The 20,329-nt window shown below is 47.4% G+C and overlaps 1 protein-coding gene across 10 annotated transcripts in view; it reads left to right on the top strand.

Annotated features, from left to right (window-relative positions):
• LOC109469672 (thrombospondin type-1 domain-containing protein 4-like) overlaps positions 1–20,329 on the top strand; it is a 101,357-nt gene that overhangs the window by 8,169 nt on the left and 72,859 nt on the right. For 3 of the 10 annotated variants that reach the window (XM_019768222.1, XM_019768221.1, XM_019768213.1), the window contains exons 1-2: positions 4,728–4,827; positions 17,386–18,493. In XM_019768222.1, coding sequence (XP_019623781.1) covers positions 18,465–18,493 — 29 coding nt within the window. In that variant the 5' untranslated portion in view covers positions 4,728–4,827; positions 17,386–18,464. Of the gene's footprint in view, positions 1–4,727; positions 4,828–8,510; positions 8,791–10,628; positions 10,797–11,290; positions 11,388–12,561; positions 12,660–12,849; positions 12,993–13,283; positions 13,346–17,385; positions 18,494–20,329 lie in introns of those variants that run through there. The other 7 variants (XM_019768214.1, XM_019768217.1, XM_019768220.1 and 4 more) reach the window with 7 other exon arrangements.

Raw genomic sequence — 20,329 nt, 5'->3', positions numbered from 1 at the left:
GAGAGAACCAAAGACTGCACGGCGCGGGTGCGCTGGTACCCATTGTGGGAGGACGACAGGCGTGGAAGGGAACCTTCAAGGTAACCGTCTCTTTTCATCCTTAAGGCGTTGTCTTATTGTTTCTTCGATCGCGGAGTCAACTGCTTGGTCCGCGTGGATGTGAAGTTGACCGATAGTACAGCAGAATGTACCGCAGACAGAAGCGAAGGCATTGTGCATTCCTAACTCAGGGCGCCGTGTCTCAAGAAAATGGCAGGAACGTCTGTCTCAGAAAACATCTGCACTCGGACTGTACTGTTCTCGTCTCATTTTGAGCAAAAGTAGTACAGCAGAAGGGATTACCGTTGTCTTACTGTCGACGCCAATCAGTTGCACGGTATTGTACGTTACGTTTGGAAAATTGAATTTAGGCAGGGGGCCTACGGCGCAATGAAAAACCAGACTCTATCATCAATGTGCCATTTCTGAAACATTATGTCCGAGAGTACATTTGTTGTTTGTGTTACTTTGTTACAACAGTAAAAGTAAAACGACTATTCACCGACACACTTCCCAGCCTGATGTATCATTTTCTGACCACCGTGGCCGATTCTTTGTGGCGACCCGGACAGAGTTAGAAAGAGCGCCCTTGTCATCGCCCGGTCTAGATTTGCACCAACCTTAACGAGAAACCATGTCGCACAAACCACAGGGAGCAGCCATTGAGCGGGTAATCTGCCGTGTAGCTCATAAAACACACCACTTTACTGTAAATACATTTACTGTAAAACTACTGGAGTTTTTTTCGCGGTAGGAGGGAAATGTGTTAACGACTTTTAAAGTTCTCGGTTGAAACAATTCTGTACGTGGTGCAGCAGAATCGCAAAACACATGTTCACGGACATTTTACGCTTTACAGTATCCGTCAACATGTCGTGAAATATGGGACGTCAGAGAATCCCTTACCCAGGTTACCTGGGGCACGTTCCCAGGTCACGTTTCGTACAAGTTTGATTAGGACACTCAATGAGCTTCAAAACCTTGGGACATTATCAGAAAGGCTGTAGTCCTTGTCCGTTGGAGATTCTGTCTGGTAGCTATACGTTGGCTTGAAAGTGATTAACGTAAACGCTACGTAATCGTCCACAACTAATACAAAGTCAAAGGTAGCAACGGTGTCCGACATATTTGCTGGCCTACATGTAGGATGTAGTTGTGGCTCGTGGAACCTCTGTACGTAAATGATCACTCAAGCCCCTGTTACATATTCAGACACCCCCCTCCCCCAAACACCAGCCGACCAGGAGGTAGGAGCAGTCTGACCAGATTAAGGCAACGTCCACCTTTCTGTCTACCTTTCTGTGTGAATCCAATCAAATAGAGTTGAATTTTAGTTCAATTTCACTGACAACCACGCCCGACCTACTCCCGAACACCAGCCAACCACCAGGTAACTAAGGCCGAACCTCATAAAAATTTTGAAATATTAGCCGACCTGGCCGAACACCAGCCGACCTGGCTGCCGACCTACTCCTAGCCGTGGTTGGCGGGAGTTGGGCAGTGACAGAGGCTATATCGATAAGATTAGGGCTTGGCCTGGCGAGCCGTAGCGAAGCCACGCCACACTATTAGCCTGATAAGCATGATGTTTCGCTTCAATAGAGGGTGACTCAGTCTATCCTTAACTCTAGCGCAAGGAACTAATGTTGACAGTTTGGGGCAGATCTGACTTCACATCTCGATTCAGCCCACAGCAAAATCCCTTGTAGTGGTTCTGGCAACATCTCAAACCAGCTTTGCAACTTTTTCTAATTTTTACGGTTCCGTGAAAATGTGCGTTGAACTTCCTTTAGTTCCAGACACCTTGTTCCAGTTAAAAACTGCCCTATTGTCTGGTGCTTTTGTAGCGGTGATTTCTATGGTTGTACCTCTTAATTCGTCCTCACCGCCATGACCTACCTAAACGTGCTAAGCCAGCGGGTGTCATGATGATTATGTACTAGTCTCTACCAGACAATATAGGTTGCTGGAAAATAGTAGAAATTGGTCAAATAGACGGCATAACATGCAATAGAAGTTAGCTGGCCTTGGGAGTACACTTTTCAATCCTGCTTACCTCTCTGGCATATTCACGGGCTGTTCTCATTGGAGTCTGGTAGACTCCAATAAGTTGTATACCGATGGTGTTCTGAATATGGGGACCATCAGAATCCGGTATACCGGTGATACAGTACAGCACTCCTATCAAGCACACCCATGTGTTTGTATACCATGTCTTTGTTGTGACGTGTATAGTAACCCATAAATGTACAGCAAGGAAAATCGGAGGTAGCAGACTTCACCCCAGCGCTGACAGTGAGCACCCTCTGGCAGAACATGCAGAAACTGCACGTCAGAAACACGGACAGGCACACATAAGTACAGACAAGCCATATACAATATTCCACTCACTTGGAGTAAAGTAAAAGGGTCTTTATTGAAAAACACCAGCTCTTGCTGTGGAGGACCAGGAGGCAAGGGCAGTGAGATCACGCGTAATCACGCGAGATTAGGCGTGACGAGACGATGTGTCCTGCAGGGTAGATTTACACGCGTCCTGCTGGGAGGGCGGACACCGGGCGGAAATTTACGGCGCGTGGGTTTGCTTTGTGGGGAACAAAATGGGCGACATAGACTTGATTTCATGGATGGCATCAGGTAGCGGCCCAAATTTAATACCAGAGCGCTAAAAAGTTGACTTGTTCGACGAAACAAATCAAAGAGACATGTCTATACCCAGTATGACAGATGATAAGGAAGGAAAGATGACAAGTCGCAAGAAGAACTGATGCCACAAAACACAGTGTAAGAACCGTTTTAGCGCTAAGGAATGAAGAAAACGTCAGTGGCCTCTCGATTGACCTGCAACAACATCTTACATCCCCTTTCCACTAGAGTCTGCGACCGCTCAGCGATTTGACAGATCTCCCAGTGAATTTCGTAGATAAAGAACGATTTCTTTTACGTTGCCGCATCATATTCCAGTTATGAAATCAAGAGTGACAGATCCAGTTGTGGTCGCTGTACGGTCGCTCAGCGATCGCCGTCTAGTCGTCATGTATCATTCAGCAACATTTGGCAGGAGGAAAATTTGATTTAAAAAACAAAGGTTGCGTAGACGTCATCCATGAAATCAACTTGTGTGGCCTGAAGAAAAATGAGACATAAAAGCCACGCAGAAAGCGTTATAATTTAATAAAGGGTTAATGCACTGCCCCGAGTTGTATATGGTGTCATAACTGCATGAGCAGCTGCCATAACCACCGAATAAACCACCGTGTGAGCGAAGCGAACGAGGTGGTTTATGAGGTGGTTATGGCAGCTGCCCATGCAGTTATAACACCATATACAACGAGGAAAAGGCAGTGCATTAAAATTATTATCATATAGCCTATCCAAACTGTCAATCAACACAATTCCTGTTTGAAATACAACAGCTTTAATATATATACATACATAAAAATACATTCGAATATATTATACGCTTTAAAACAAATATGGATAATTTCATTTAATGCAAATTGTAGTTTAAATGAAGCTAAACAAAAAAGAAAAATGCTACAAAGGTTTACAGAAAGAGTCGCATGCCCCTATACCCTATAACATAATGGTATCAGCCATAACACGACATGTGCTGTTATTCCGCCATAACACCACATGTGCTGTTATCGGGAAATAACAGCACGGGTATCCGGGCCTCTGATTGGTCCACGCCGTCCGGCTATATGATAATATGTTATACAATACAAGAAGAGCCAAACATCTGCTTAAAGGTCAGTTTGGTGGTTAACGTTGTCTACGTTTGATGTGATAAGATGGACCATCTCGCCTCTTGTGGAACACGTGGTCCTGTGTTTCACACAGAGACGATAACCTCTGATTAAGGCAGGAAGATCAAAGTCCCTCACAAGGTCACGGACACGGATTCTGTGTCTCGCATGGGATGTACTAGTTAGAGCGCATCCCGTGTTTAATACCGTGAATTACCGTTAGACCGGTTAAATCAAGTACAGCAGGGTTCTAATTAAATCCATTTAATCAAGGTGCCGCCATGAAACCCGTGCAGGAAAGTTGGACTGTTGGTTTTGCGTAGGGAGTTCTCTGGTGCCACGGGTAATGTTTTTTTCTCTAGATTCAATACACATTCCATGTATTCATACATACATTAAATAAAAACATGCTCTTAAGATCTTGTAATTTACCGTCTATCACTGTATACATGTATGTACAGCTTCTCTTCTTTCCTTCTTTTCCTGTCTCTCTTTCTCCTTCTCTTTTCTTTTCTTTTCTTTTCTTCCTGTTGTCTTTCTTTCTTCTCTAACACACCAGATTCTGTATCCGTATAGCCTGTATTACCGCCCTTCGGCGTAACCAAGCTCCGCAGGCACGCAGCACTGTGGCAGTGGGTTATATAAGACTGAACGACCTGTTACACCTCCCCTTCACCTGAAATGGAGATGGGACCACTTTTTGTGCAGGTGCGTCAGCACAGGGCCGCATGTAGTACCGCTTGTTAACACTCCCATCCCCGAGAGGCCGGCCCACCCCGGCTCGGGTATCGCGGCGGCACTCCTCGCCTCACGGCCTCTTGACTCCCTGCTGCAGGCGCCCCGGCTTTATCCCGCCTCGTTCAAGTGCAGGCGGAAACAATGCGGCATTGTGTGGGGAAGGCGCGCGGCGCGAAGGTCGCGTTCAACACACTCTACAGTCACTCGACTCAAACCGGGGGTGGAACCGAGCCGCATCAGTCTCCCAGTACGTTCTCCTCACCACGGTGTCGTGCTCATCCGGGAATCAAACCCAGGACCGGTAAGTCCCGCTCAGCGGCTCTAAATCCGCTTTTATCCAGAAGTACAGGAGGATTATCTGGTCTTTTCCTTCCTGTTGTTGCTGTGGTTGTGAAAGCCTTAACCAGTCCGCCTCTCCAAACCCGGGCCTCTCGGCTGCCCCATGGCCCTTTCAGCCCATCCATTCTCCCCGCATTGCGCCACACACAATGCCAAAGTTACTGTTATCGTATTATCGGCGCGGTGGGTCTGTTAACGGGCGCTATAGAAGCTTTTTTTCTTTAACGTGAAACGTTTTTGCGTTTAGTGCGAAATATCTAGTCCCATCAATCACATTCTGAGCACTGCGAAAAGTAAAAATCGGACAAATACTGCAGGGAAAATTGTTTGCCAGAGGAGTTCGAGTGACGCAGAATTAGTCTTTTGGCCAACTAACTCCAAACATTTCTCACCGTTTTTTTATCCGTTTCTACATTTTCTCGGTACCAAAGAAACCTGATGGAGAGTAAGGTCACTGACACATACGCCGTACGAGAGCATTCTTGGGATAGTCGTGCATGTCCTACTGAAAAAGCTGTCTTAGCCTTGTTGGATAGCCTCCATAGCATGCTGGGGGTTTGGGGGATCTTCAGGGTCTTTAGGAGCTTTTATGTGTTATTCTCTGATTGCATATAGACAGCATAGCCGGCCTGGTTGAATTACCCGTATTAGAACTGGGCTAACCAGTTCTATAACCCTGCTACGGAGGCTCTGTCACAGGCTGCTTGAAAACTGATATCAACACATCAAACTTGCTTGACGACCTTCGACTAGTGTGACCGCGCGGTAAGCAACACCTGTGGCGAAAGGTCCTGAAGAAATTCTCCGAGTTCCCCGGAGTGTTTTTCTCGTCCCTTGTTGAGACTTTCGGTTCATCCCGTCCTTGACACGGTCCCTTCCCGCTGTGAGTCACAGCCGCGGGTCACCCCGGCCCTGGACAGTATACGTAGTCTCCAGCAGACTTCGATGGATAGTCTGGGTGCCAGGCTGTTTGACCAAGGTATATATGGGCCAGTTTTTCGACTCCAGGGCCAATATACCCCTGTAGAAATTATCCTACAGCCCCCCCCCCCTCATTTCATTGTAGTTTTGGTATCACCAATAAATAGCTAGAAAAAAAGGTACCAGCCTACCTCGTCTATTTAAAAAAAAGTTTCCGCCCTATTGTAAATCGTACAAAGCAGCCACAAAATGAGCAAAGATATGCCGTAAATTGGAAAAAAAAATTGGAAAATGATACTACTGTCGTAGGATTCCAAAATCAATTTCAAAAGAAAAGAAGAACATGCGAAGAAATGAAGATGATGAGTCTATTATTCGCTTTGCCATGCTTCTTTTTAGTAATTTGTTCAGCCCTCATGACCACGTAGATTTTGTAATGAAGGCAACATTTTTTTATAATTTGCCAAACATTTTTTATTCGATTGCTCGCATCAGTTTTGGGTTTCCAAGAGGACGAAAATTGGTGGTCATTTTCTTAAAATGTAGTTGATTTGTTTATATGGACGAAAGACATGGCACAGATTTCCTCATCCATAATATTTTTTGTTTTGCCGTTCTGATACTGCATTGAATGCCTCTACCCGCACTCCCCAACCCGCAGAGCACGGGGTTCCGAACCCGTAAGTACGCGTGGAGGAGGGATTCGTCTCGCCTTTCCCACAGCCGCTGCACTTATCTTGTCCCAGGTATCCTCCGGGAAGACAGCAGGCATTTCAGCGTCTTAGACATCTCCTTTGTTGTGTTTCAAACCTGTACCGACCTGACAGCTCACGTAGCGAGAGGAAACATTTCTCAGTAAGATCTAACCAGAAGGGATCGAGTTTTTATATTCCAATCACACGGTTGGCATTCACACGTTTGTCCTCAGCCGTGTGAGCGACTTGTTGTGGTGATTTACGGCGTGTGTGAGACAGAGCACCATTCAGTAGGCACTCCGATCCTGCACAGAGCACTGGACCTTCGGTCGAAGGGTCCGGGGTTCAATCCCCACCGGTGCCGTGACTATTGCTCTTCCAGATTCGGTTAACCCAGACTTTGCCCCAGCGAAGTGTTTCATGCAATGGTGTTATTTTGTTTCACTCCGACGGGAAAATCCTGTCCTATACCCTTGTTTCCGGACCCTGTTCCGGTTTCTTGACACCAACTGCAATCTCGGTCCAAGAAATGCAATCACGTTTTCATTCGCCTTTTCATTCATTAAAGGGAAAGTTTATTTGCAAGTTCGTAGCCGAAGGCTAATTCCAAGTCCTTGGGCATGGGAAACATACAGGTGGTAGGTAGAGAGTCTAGAGACATAAAAATACATGTGGTAAGGACAGGGATGATAATTATAATCTAATTCAAATACTAGTGGCTGTGACAATAGACTAATTCAAGTACTAGTGCTGGCTATATCTAGCATTTTCTCATTAAGGTATCTGCCGGTGTTCCTCTCTATCAAAGAACGCAGCAGATTTGTAGAATTTCCTAATTAATTATGCAAATTAGGCCCTGATTTGCATAATATTGTCCCATAATTATGTTAAGCATCACTTAGGGTATCCATACATACCGAAAATAACGACAATCCGTCAGCAGGTCCTTGAGTTATCCTGCGACGGGAAAAAACCCATTCAAACGGGAAAAAACCCATTCAAATCCCTCAAAGTGCTGGCAGTGGTACATGTACGTGCAATACTGAAATTGGACGCTAGATGACACTGTTAGTATTCTGTGGTTGCAACGGTAGCCAGCGGAAAACTTAGATTTTATGAGGTCAGTATCAGGTCAACATGTCATTTCTTTCTAGATAATTGCACATTTCTACACTTTCAACACTATTTGGCACAGGGCAGTTATTTTAACTAACTTACACATGTCACAAGTATGACGTCCCCATCAATTACCAGAAACAATATCTCCATTTTGCTTGTCCTTGGGGAGTATTTTAACCCAACCCAGCGTAATAATGTCCCCAGTTTGCTGTGAAACTCCTACATCACAAACACGCCATTTCCTGTGCTTTTCTCGAACCTTCAGTCAGCCACAAACTTCATCAGGGCGTGACTTCGCATTGACCTTCCGTCCAAACAAATAAACCCACCGGAAACCATCATTACACCGACTCGCCACTTCGTTACACAATTAACGCCCGGTCACGTTCGTCGTGCCATTTTTTTTCGTGCTGGAATTTTGAGGTTTTGTCAGAAGTATGAGTATCTACGGCAATCTTTTCAGTCACAAGACAAGTGAATTTTACACGACACACGCACGACTGTCCCAAGAATGCAACCAGTTTGTTGTCGCGCGCAAATCTGGCGTCGCAAATCAGGAAAATAGCTCGCCCAACGAGTCTGCGAGCTGAAAAGCCATTTTGGCAGCAATACGGCCGACGTCCTCTCTATCATTGTGTGATTTTTAGGAATCGGCAAATGTTTGCAGGTCACCGCCATTCCTGCGGTAGACTTTTAGGCAAAAAATGCCCTGGACTCTCTGACGATTCTGAAATTTCTGCGACCTTTTGGTACGGTGATAAATACATTCGGTCGAATGTCGTCGACAGTGTGACGCCGACTTAAGCTGTTGTACCCTTTCACGACCGTCCAACTACCCCAGTACAAAAGACAACCGTTTCCAGTGCTTTTGACGGCGCCGCTGTCCAAGTGGCGGGACAACAGTGCTGCTTGTCCGGGTGTTTGCCGTGCGAATCCCGGTGTCCTAGTGGCGGGACAACAGCGCTGCCAGCCGTGTTTGCCGTGCGCTGTTGCCCTGTTGACAGGCGTGTAGTTCGCACGTCCTCTCGCCCTGGCGATGTTTATAAACACGAGAGTTGGAGGTTTACCGATGGCTGGTTTTTCCCGCCCAGTTTGTGTTTCCCTGGGACAGCGGGGCTGAGTCATGTGTGTCATCACACTCGTCTTCAAGCAGATGCAAGGGGGTCGGTGGTCTCCGTAGCAGGCAATAGGTGCGGTTGGTTTTTCTTCTGCTGATTAGAACTTAACCCAAGGAGGAAATGTACTGTTTGGGTATGGTATCTGCCTGTCATTTAGGCAAACACCTTCACTTTTCCCAGACGTGTGGTGGGTTCTTAAATGCGCTCGAGGTCACTGTCCTCAAACGCGGGACTGCGTCATGGGTTGGTGGGGTGCGTTACCAAGAGTGGTAGTGATCTGTTTTCATACAGAGAAGACCAGAGAACTATGGTACGATGCTGGGGCGATATCGGGTGGGAATGTCTGACAGGTTTCGCCCTATTTATCACAGAGGTCGCGCCTTTGAAGTTGATGTTTGAAGACCGGAAGCCGCGATTTTTCGGCAGTTTTGTCAAGAGTCTCGAGTTGTGGTCTGTTCGGGTGACCTCGCGCACCTGTCGGGCGCCCGGGGAAACTTTCTCCTGTTTGCACGATTATATTTCTGTTGGACCCTGTAGCACTTGTTCAGGAAATAGGGGATTGACAAGGAGGAAATGAACTTTTGCCACAGTGAGCCTTGTTGCGATGGCTGAGCATTGGATGTACGATTTACAATGTACGATTTACTTCAAGCAGGTGTATGGAGATCAGGAAATCGCGTCTCAGAAAAACAGTACACAGCAATCGATGGTTTCCCATCTGAAAGTTAGACTGCCGTGCACGACCGAAAGAAGCAGTAGCACGTAACACACAAGCGGCAACTCTTTTGAATTAAAATATCCCGAGTTCTTGGCCAAGACCACTCCCGGGTGTTAAAGAACCCATCACACTTCTCGAAAACTGCTTTGGGTGTGCCCACGCCGGTGAATGGTGGCTCATTATTACGGTTGTACTTGACAACGCGTCGTGGTATCGGATGACCGAGTGGCTGCCTAGGCACGAGATGAAGAGGTCACTGTTTCGATTTCTGGCTAGATGATGTGTCCTCGGGGAACGCACGTTTTTTTTTTCACTCCAACCAAGTGTAGGTACCTGACTTCGGTTGGGGAGGTACACGGCGGTGGAACGAGAGGGATGGGATCCACCTTCCAATCATGACCATGTCCCAGCTGCAGATACATGCCCCTACGGCCTCAGAGACTATGGGACCTTCACCCCTACATTACCTTGCTTGACAACGATCTGCTGTATCCATTTTACAAGCCTGGTAGGAGTTGGTACATCACACTGAGAGGGCGTCCGGTATGACCTGTAAAGCCTCTGATGGCCTCTAATGTACAAAACACACAGGTTCACTGTCACGGCATCTGCGTGGCAGACGTCAGGTAGTTTGTTTTCCTTTCAAAAGTTGCTCGGTTTTACTTCTTTTCGCTCGTTTGGTGTACCTTTTGGTCGCGTCGTGTCATACTGCCTTTGGCTTGTTTTGAACTGCTTTTCACTCCTTTTGTACGTCTTTTTGCTCCTTTTCGTTTTGCACTTCTTTTTTCCCCTTATGTGGCAAATAAGGCAAGTTTAAGAAAGCGCGCTCGGTGTACCTACAAATTCTTGCTACATATGCAGCAGAGGAAGCTTGTGTTTGCAGCTGGGCACGAAAGAGGCCAATCGAACAAATCGGGAGAAGAGACGGACTCTAACAAGCAGCCAACACACGTCTGCTTGGAGACCAGTAATGACCTGCCCAGGCCCAGTAGACCCTTCTGTGGTCTGACCTGTGATTGTAGATTATATTTCCCGCCAAGGGGCACAGGGCAGCCCGGTAACACCCCGGGCGAGTGCGATGATTGACTCGTCGGAAGCTCGACCCCAGCGCGCCAAACGATACATCACACAACCAAGGCTCGATAGGTCGTCCGATCGACTGCCTGATAAACCCAGCTTAATAACACATGTGGCGGCCACGTTAATTCTATAGAACATTGTCACATTAATTTGCTGGGGGTTTTGATAACTTTGTTATGTGGTAACCCCGGTTGTAGTTCACATCTGGTTCGTGTGTTCGCAGAAGTAAGACATCAAAGTCTTGTCCTGATGTTGGCTGTACCACAAGATTTCCCTGCAGGTTTGGATAATCGGACTTTCTATAAATCATAAAAATAGTAATATGGACCAATCAGTGAAATAATGAGTAAAGTTCCACAGAGTTACATGTAGCGGATGTCGGCCAGCTTTGAAGCGATCTAAAAGCTTAAGTCTCACAAGGATCAAGTGTAGCCATGCTTTTAAAGTGAAGATAGAAAAACAATCATATTATGAGGTAAGTAACACTAGTTTAATTTCCTTTTTTGGTGGCAGTTGACACAGAAACAAATTTGCAGAAGGTGGGCCAGTGAGTCAGGGCCTGATAGACGTTTGGCTGGAGCTTACCTCAATCTTTCCTCACCAGTAATCGTTCCGAGATGTGCGGCGAATTCTTAGATATGCCAAATGTGTTCCTGTGTATTCTCAAACGGTAGAAAGACTACACTCCTTGTAAGTAACGTTCAGAAAGTCGACGGTGGGGAGTAGAACTCGAGACGTCGTGGTCTAGATGCGGCATTTCTATCCACGGGACCACAGTACGACCCTCCACCGCTTGTGGGATGTGGGTCAGAGTTCCAGAATGTGTGCCACACCTGCTCCTGCGCCTCAGGTGTGAGAGAACAATGCCCAGGTGAGCGGCCAGGTAAGCGGGGGTGGCAGTCCTGACAAGTTGGAGTAGGAAGAGTGATTTACTTAGGTGGCGCTAAGGGCTTCTCCAGCAACGTGAGGCGCCTGCACAACAGGTGTTTAAATTTGCTCTCGTAGTGTAGAAACACCCGGAAGACACTAGGGCCCTTTTCCCACTAAGATAGAATTGTGCGATCAAGTCGATTAGATTGGCTTCGATCCGGCTTGGATGAAAGTCAGTCTATTCGGCTCGATCCGGACAATTCTATCCTAGTGGGAAAGGGGTCTATTGGGCAAATCGCATCGACTTTGAAACCAAATATTGATATTGCTGTAACTCGTATTCTAGAAACACCTGTCACTTTAAGTTTGGCAGGACACTCTTGAACAAATCTGACTTTGATTTGTCAAATATCACTATAACTGTAACAGTAGGATAGTATTTTAGACTTTGCAAATTGGATAAAAGTTAAATAACACCAGTTAATTGAACTTTAATCCAGTTTGAAAAGTCTAAAATACTATCTTACTGTTACTACCCTGGATGAGTAATCTTCACAAACGTATAACTGTAACAGTTCGATCGGAACTGAAGCCATCGTGACAGGTAGTTGCCTTTAGTTTAAGTGCCAGTGCCTTTAGTTTAAGTGCCAGTGTTGGACTCTTCTGGCCTGGCCTGCCGTCCGATTTGTAACGGCAACCTCTAAAAAATCAGGCTAGGATTCTTTCAATTTTGTGATCGAATCACGCCAGTGCCGACAACGTACGTAATGCGTACGTTCAGCCTCGTGAACAGCCATTCGGAGGTCTTCCTAACGATACCGCCGCTGTAGTCTAGAGCCGACCTCAGACTCAGGCCAAGCGTGACGCTTTTTCGATACATGTAGTGATGTAGTACTTGCAATGTTGTTTCTATAGGTTCTGCATTTTCAGCTTGTATAAAAAAAGACACACAGTGGAGACTGTAGTTAGGTCTTTACAACGGCGTGCAAGCTAAGCCTGTCCCATACGTTTCAACCTCTCCGAACTATTGAGGCTATCAAACGCTCCAAGGACGCCTGCTGACGAGGCTACCGTGCGGTCTGTAAGCGAAGCCGCAGGGCCACCCTGTCCCCATGTGTGTGCCTAACCTCTAATAAATAGAACACGCGCCGGTCATTGTGCTCGGTCAGTGCCGGACCGCCCCGATACCCGCACCCCGAACAAACCGAGAACAACTCCCGGGAGACGCTCACATCCCCGCCGAGACCGGCTCTCTCCCGCCCCGGAGCAACAGGTACTTGTTTCAGCCCTCCTACATGTGTGCGCTGCGGGCAGATTTAGCGCTAACTCTGAAGACCTGCCAGCTATATCGACCCAAAACATAGCACGGGTTGACCCCATAAGTAGCAACCGATGGCGCGATTTCCCTGCTCGGCAACGCGCGGGGCTGACATTGCCCGGGAGGTCGGCAATGGTCGACGGGCTATTTACAGAGGAGGGGTTTTCTCGGAGTTACTATATGTTTTGTCTTGACGCAGGGCATTAAGAGATTTATGCTCCTTCCGTGCGGGCCTCTCTGTACTACCAGTGCTGGTGTTTTATAAGGCCCGAGCTGTGTGACGTACAGGTAGGTGAAGTGGTGTAAATGAGGTGTTGTGTAAAGCTAAGATGTCAGGATCTCGCTACCGTCCAACTTGGAGTTAGTCAGGCTATTACAACGGACCCCTCACCCTCTCCCCGTGTGCCATGACGCTGTGTACACGGCAGGGATAGCGGGGTGGTCTGAGGGAAGGCCCGGCCAGGGACCCACCGGTTCGGGCCCGCGCTGCTGGTGCCACAAATAGCCCGTGCATACATACGGGGTGCACTTGGCTGAGACCCAAGAGGCGCTCAGGGCGTGCCGTGGCACAGGACGTGCTGTGAAGCTCGGTTTGACGATTCTCGGGAGGGACCTACATGTACGTGTTCTTCTGACGACAGGTATTGTGTACAGATGTGTCACGGCACACACGTGTACCTGTTCAGGTGCGGTTCTGTGTAGGTGTTCCTTGTGACAAGTGCAAGCGAGTCCCGGCAGGCAGGCGCTGTGCACACGGCAGATAGTCTACGTGCTTGTGTGACCGTGTGCCTGGGGCCTGGACGGTACATGTAGCGTTACCTTGAAGTAACACCGGGTCCTGCCATGCGTTAGTTTTATGAGTATTCAGTGTTTCCACATGTGAGGAGTGATGTGTGGGGAGCAGATGTTTGGAGCACCGTCGGAGTGCTCTCTCCCCCTCACACACACACACGGGCGTGAGCAGGCAACAGGACCAGGTCTGGGGACGCGCAGGTTTGTTTGGGCCGGACACAGGCGGTCGGGAGAGTCGCGAACTCGCGGCGCGGTCGACAGAACGTCCCGGGGGAGGGCGGAGGGGTTATTAACTCATAACGTTGTAACGGTGTGCTATATGGGATGGAGGGCTTGGAATAGTTTGTACACTATTATCCATTTGTACTGCTATAACGTTATATAACGATGTTTAGCACCATGACGTTATAAACGATCTGTAGTGCTTCACATATAGCGTTATATAACGTTACATAAAAAAACGGTAACATATCGCTAACTTACAACGTTGTTACGTGTGCTATATGGGATGGGGGGCTTAATAGTTTTTACACCGCTATCAATTTGTAAACATAACGCATTATATAACTTAACGCACATGTACTTACTGCAAGCGATAAGATATATTGGGTTCTATATCATTTCGTTAGCAAGTGTACTGAGCAAGTGAAAACGGTGTATCACGGATTGTTGTTCGCATGATAGTGTGAGTGAGTGAGTGAGTGAGTGAGTGAGTGAGTGAGTGAGTGAGTGAGTGAGTGAGTGAGTGAGTGAGTGAGTGAGTGAGTGAGTGAGTGAGTGAGTGAAGAAATGTACCGACACAAGTTGGTCGACAACATCGAGTTCGACATAGTCTGATGACTTGACCGTATTGTTGACCCAGTTTCCTAAGGTTTGCAGCTGTGGTCACTTTTCAATGCGAAAATACGGTAGAAAACGTGGATGTCTTGCAAAGTTCTATGGCAGGTAGGTCTATATCTTCAAGCATTAGCGTGGAACCCAGCTGCAGGGGGCAGGAGAGCATCCCCCCAAAACGTCTACCTTGCCCAGGTTGTGTGTACTAGCAGTTTGTCCCGGTGGGCCTGTATGTACGATGTAGGATCGCCCGACCTTGGAACTCAGGAGCCATTGTTTACAAACGTCTGACTTACCTGAGACACACCTGTCTCACCTAACACCTGTCTCGCGACTGACTTACCTGACGTACACCTGTCTTGCCTAACACCTGTTTTACCGAAAAATCCCTGCGACCCACACCGTACCGTTCCCTCCATACCAAGGCTACTCTAGTCAGTCTGGTAAATCCCCTACCCAACACTTATCCAAATGTTTTGGCTGACTCTTACTCTCTGTCTCGGAATGCCACGCCTCCCGGCGTGCTGCACTTCCCGCGCGGTCCGCATGGAGTTCGAGTTCAAAGGTTCCTCATCAAAACGTAATCTTTCCGTTCCACCATGGGAAATAGGAGAACAATGGTCATCAGGAAGAGATTTATCCCGCGCTACTGGTACTAGTAACCTGATATCTCCCCAGAACTGGAGCGTAGGTAATGTTGAATTGACGTCCGCTGTTGACCCACATTTCCCATTGTTCTGTGGCTACACGCAAGGGTATATTAATCCTCAACCCGCCAAGCTTTTATAACATACCACAAAGCGACGTTAGGGAGACTGGTTATGTGGCGTTTCAAAGCAGAGCAGTTATGACAAAGAAGAGGTTTTTAAGTTTGGTGGTTTGACGATATTTCCTGTCGCGCAACAATAGGCACTTGAAGGCAGCGAAACTTGCGTACGGGCTGAATACCTTCTTCACACTCTCTAAGGACTTCATGAAAGAACAAGCAAACTTCCAAAGTGCACTGTTTTTCTTAAAACTTCTTCAAGTTGCACTTCTATGTTGGGGCGTGGCCACATCCGTAGGCCGTTGTATGCGCATACAATTTTGATACCGTAGACAATTGACAAGCCTTGTCCGTAACAATGCAGCTGAAGTTTGCCGGACACTCGCAAGACTACTCAGCACAGGTAGTTTGCGATCGTATGACGATCGTACGACGGTTGTGACTGAGCCCTAAATAACGAGTTGCTAAGCTAAGGTGGATGATTTTCAGAGCTGAAGTTGTTTGAGATCCTTGTTGAGCGTTGTTGCAAAAGTCTCGCAAAATGAAAATCGTAAGTCTCGCAAAATGAAAATCGTAACTTAAGGCAGTAGACAGAAGGCGGATTCCTTTTGATGGTATACTAGAATCAGCTGATGCCAAGCGGTCTGCTGGTCTCAGCTTAATCTTAAAACCACATTTGGCTCCATTTCAGCCCACAAACCACAGTTGACACCAGCCTAAGTGTAAGATCTACAGCCCGAGCCTCCGACCGCGCAGTCTGCCCGGGTGGTTCCTACGTGTAATTGCTAAGTTGTAAGCGTGTGAAAACATCGCCCTCAGACTTGGCAGGTCTAAAGACTAGAAGTCAAAACAAAGCTGTTATTCCTCACTCCCCTCCCCCATTACACGCACGATTTCCCTGGAGTTGGTTTCAAGCACGGCGCTGTCTGGCTGGGTGCCAGACTGGTCTCCGAGCAGATACAGGGATGGACCATCGTAAAGTTTTCTGACTAGCCTTTTTAGGCTTGAGGAGGAGGCTGGAAAGAGTAGAAACTGGCCAAATAGAGAGATAGCATGCCAGAGGAGTTGGTCCGCTAGAGAGTGCAGTTTGCCGGCCCGAACTCTACTCTCTAGCGGACCAACTCCTCTGGCATGTTATCTCTATTTGGCCAATTTCTACTCTTTCCAGCCGCCTCCCGAGTCCTTTCGCAAGCGTCGTAAAATCGTCGTTCGATTGCAAATTGGGAGCATATTTGGGATAGTCGTAGCCCCGAATTTTTTTTCGGGGTAGCCGTTACAAATCGGATGGCACCCAGGCTAGGATAGTCGTGCGCGTGTCCTAGAAGATGAATTTGTCTTGTTGCTGAAAAGGCTAAGATCCTTGTCGGCAGTTGGTTCTGTCACAGCCTGCTGGAAAATTGTACGGCATCAAAACCGTACGATGTCCTACGACGAATGTGACCGCGCTGGTCAACTGCACGGATATTTGAGATTGGGATTGGAAAAGCCCGGCATTTAGAACACATTACTACCTTCTACCCAGCATCTGCTCGGACGCCCCGTAGGCACTCACACATAGCCTCCATCAAGGCTTCCTTTTACTATTAAGGGTTATGGATAGGAGAATTCGTCCAAAAGAGGCTCAGTATTATCCAGGGGAGTGCGGAACACTTCCAATTTCACTCCCTCCACACGTCACGGAAGGTGCTGCTTCAAACCCACCGAGAAGTTTTCCCTCCGCTTCCCGCTGTTTTCCTCCGACGAATTCCTGGCATTCCTGCTACAAAAGTGAAAGTGTTAAGATAGTCTCGAGGGTTGTGGCAACAGTGACCAAGACGGTACGTCCACGGGAAGGAATGAGGACCCAAACAAACGCACAAACTCGACCCTAACGACAGACACGACTCAGACATGGGTATGATAGGAACGACATGATATTTCGTGGATTTTGTTTCCTTCCATTTTCTATCCGTCACTGGTTGTAATGCATTTAGTATTGTTCTATAGCTAGATGTTCTCGCACAGCGCGAATTCTACTCTATACTTTTCTGACAAGCATACTGTTCTGTCTGGTGTCCCGTTAATAGCTAGATTAGATACCCATTTCCTTTTGTCTACACAACTGGCAGGTGTCTCTTACTTTCCTCTACAAATCAAATGTCCATCATCGGGCATTATCAAAGCACACAAAACAAACGCCAAGGGTTTAGGCATCTGTCAGAACGGCGTGTTAATGTTATAAAAAAAAGGAAAACGATTTTGTACCAGATTTTCTCCGTCTAAACCGTGGTTTGTGTGTTTCCCTTTCAGTTGATCTGTGGTTCTGCCGGCAAGTGACGTAATGTACTGAGGGAGCGAATTCTACACAAGGCACAGCGACGTCCCTGGACTGTTATGAGAGAGTGAGTGACTCGAACATTGGAGTCGACGCTACTGAGATCACATTGGACGGTGAGACAAACTCTCGACGGTCCAAAGTTTGGGGTGTATACACAAGAATCAGACGGATAGGACTTAAAGGCGTTTAAAGATTTACCACCTTGTGACGTAGTGGGGAGGACACGACGTACAGGTGAGACAAGGGCGTCGGCGTGTTTGACCGAGGGGAGGACGCAGCGTACCTGGGTGACTAAGATGTGGTGGACTTTCTTCAAGACGTCATACCGGCCAAGCCGTGAGCACCTGAGTTAAGGCATTGGTCACGTGTCTCGCGTTCGAAACTTACCACGCAACTGAGAAAAGGAGTTGAGGACATGACTCATGGTAACTGCTGGAATCTCAAGAAGTCTTGAAGGATAAAAGCAAGTGTCTCAGAAGGAATCCTAAGATTTTGCGTGCGTCTGTGCTAAGATGTCGTGAGGCGTGCTAACCGGACGAGTCCGTGCCGACTGCTGACAAGTGTGCCGTGTCTTGTCGGTACACAGAGTGGAATTTGTACAGCGTTGTTGTCCTGTTCGTTCCTTCCTGTTGACAGGTCTGTGTTGGTGTGTGCCCATGTGACGCGGGGAGGGGGCGACTCCGCCGGACGACCTGATCATACCGCACCGCCAGTCTGACAGCGCGGCAGGCCGCGGGATTTATCACCTCCGTGCGCGTGGAGAGGATTTTAACTTACCGAACTTACGGGGTTTTATCGTGACTGCTGAAAGAGGAACAAGTCGTTGGAATCATTTCATCAGTGTGTAGAAGATTGTACTGAACCACCGGATGTTATGGCGTCGTTCTTGAAAAGGATTTTCCGCCTTCTTCATGTCGAGGATTCAAAACGGATTTTTCGAATGTAGATCTTTTTTTCTTCACAGGAAGAACGTTTTGACTGGGATTTTGCATTATCGGCTCTTTGACAATCGGATATAAGGCGGAAGATTGGCAGAGAAGAAACTACCAAGATGTGGCCAAGATATCGCACAATTCTCAGGTAAGGCGTTTTGGCAATTGTGTATGTTTAGGCGTCACTTTGCTGCCTACACAGTTAATTCCAAGTATGGACAGCTAGCTTACTTTTCTGCTGTTTAGTTTACCATCTCTTGCATGAAGAGCGTTTTTGTCCGGTTAAACAGTCGGCCATTCTCGGCAGTGCCGGCCTCGCGACCCCCGGCGATAGAAGTGCACCCAAAATAGCGCACACACAACGGGCTTGTCAAACAGGGGGCCGAACAGAAAGCTCTTGTGCACTTATGATGTTTGAGTTCCCCACTGTGCGGTTGGAAGGCCCAATATTGACTGACGGCACGGCATGGTTTACCCTTGGCTGTGAGTTTGGTTGTGCCGCGAGGTGGTTCAAGTTCGCCGTGAAAAGATACGCGTGAAATTCAGACCAGCGGGGTTAGAAGGCAGAGCTACATTCTTGTAACGTCGTGTCAGAGTTGTTTGTCGTGTTGGACTTCAGGGTTTCCTCTGGTGAATTTTAAACCCCCTTCTTTCCACTGGAGGCTGCGACCGCTCGAGCTGGAGCTGGGATCCTTGGTTTTATAATTGGAATGTCATGCACGATATCAAACTATAAGACATACAAAATGTTATAACATTCATTCTTTATCCATGAAATTCGTTGAGCAACATGTGAAATGTTTGGTCGCTGAGCGGTCGTAGTCTGTAGTTGAAAGGGGGTGTAAAGAGGTGTAAACCAATTGAAATTCTGCTTATTTGGTCACTTGAATTCTGAGGAAGTCTGCGTACGCTATGAGTTTTAAGTTAATCTGTTTAGTAATGTTACTATGTGAACTACCAGCACAGATGAACTTTCATACTAAATTCAGATTCTGTGAAAAATAAAACCATTAGCAGTCTTCTTTTGCCCAAACTCCCGGTGAAGTTCGGTTTACAGGGTTATCCCTGAAGGCGCGCCTTGTTTGTTAGTTCCTGACGGTTACATACATAGTCAGGTCGTAGCATGAGGTCGGGTCATGGCAAAATGCTACAGATGTTTCATGTTGATACAAGTTTTTATCGTTCCACAAGGCGAAAGGGAAAAAGTTCAATTGGACCAGCTGACCCAATATTACAAGAGAACTTGACCTTTGAACTTCTCCTGCACATTCCTATCCTGTCGACGTGTGTCAACCTACCGGTTTGCGCAGGTGGGGTCGTGACCCGGGTCACTTTGGGCACAGAAACACGCTGACAAAAAGTCTATCAAGACGACAAAAACTACTTTGACCTCGTCAAGGTCATTTCTTTGATACCTTTTGCCCCACTTTGACGAAGCTAGTGACGTTTATTTCTTACTTCAATCGTCAACCTTTACTTGTGACATTATAAAAAATCTGTTTCGCTGACAAAACTCGTCCCGATCCCGGCTCGGTGATGTCGTGTTGCGTGTTGGCGTGCTCTTATTAAGGCCAACGCACGGGACCCCGGGAACGAGGTCAGATTTACTGCGGACGAGATTGCCGTTTATTGGCGGGAACGTTTCATGTTCCGTCCGTCTGCTGGGTCGGAGCGAGTTAATTTCCCCTGTTCTAGTTTTGATCAACGGTTTGGGGGGCCAATTAACTAAAGGGGAGGCGGTCAGACGAAATGCAACCTTGTGGCGGTTTGGACAATTTTGCGATCTGTAATTATGTCTAATTATGCCGTCCTGCATGTGTAGTCTCTGATGTGGTCACCGGGAAGACATTTACCTCCATGATCACCACCGTTAACCACTTGTAAAGTTTATATGTCATACTTGGGCCGCGATAACGTTCAAGACGGGTGTTTCGACCGGTGTGATAACTAGCGGTATCTCACGGGATTCTGTTTGGTTATCACA

The sequence above is a fragment of the Branchiostoma belcheri genome, unplaced genomic scaffold (assembly GCF_001625305.1).
Source record: "Branchiostoma belcheri isolate BF01 breed outbred unplaced genomic scaffold, Haploidv18h27 scaffold21, whole genome shotgun sequence".
NCBI lineage: Eukaryota > Metazoa > Chordata > Leptocardii > Amphioxiformes > Branchiostomatidae > Branchiostoma > Branchiostoma belcheri.
Note: the sequence above shows the minus strand (reverse complement) of the source record. Positions and strands in the feature narration are given on the sequence as shown.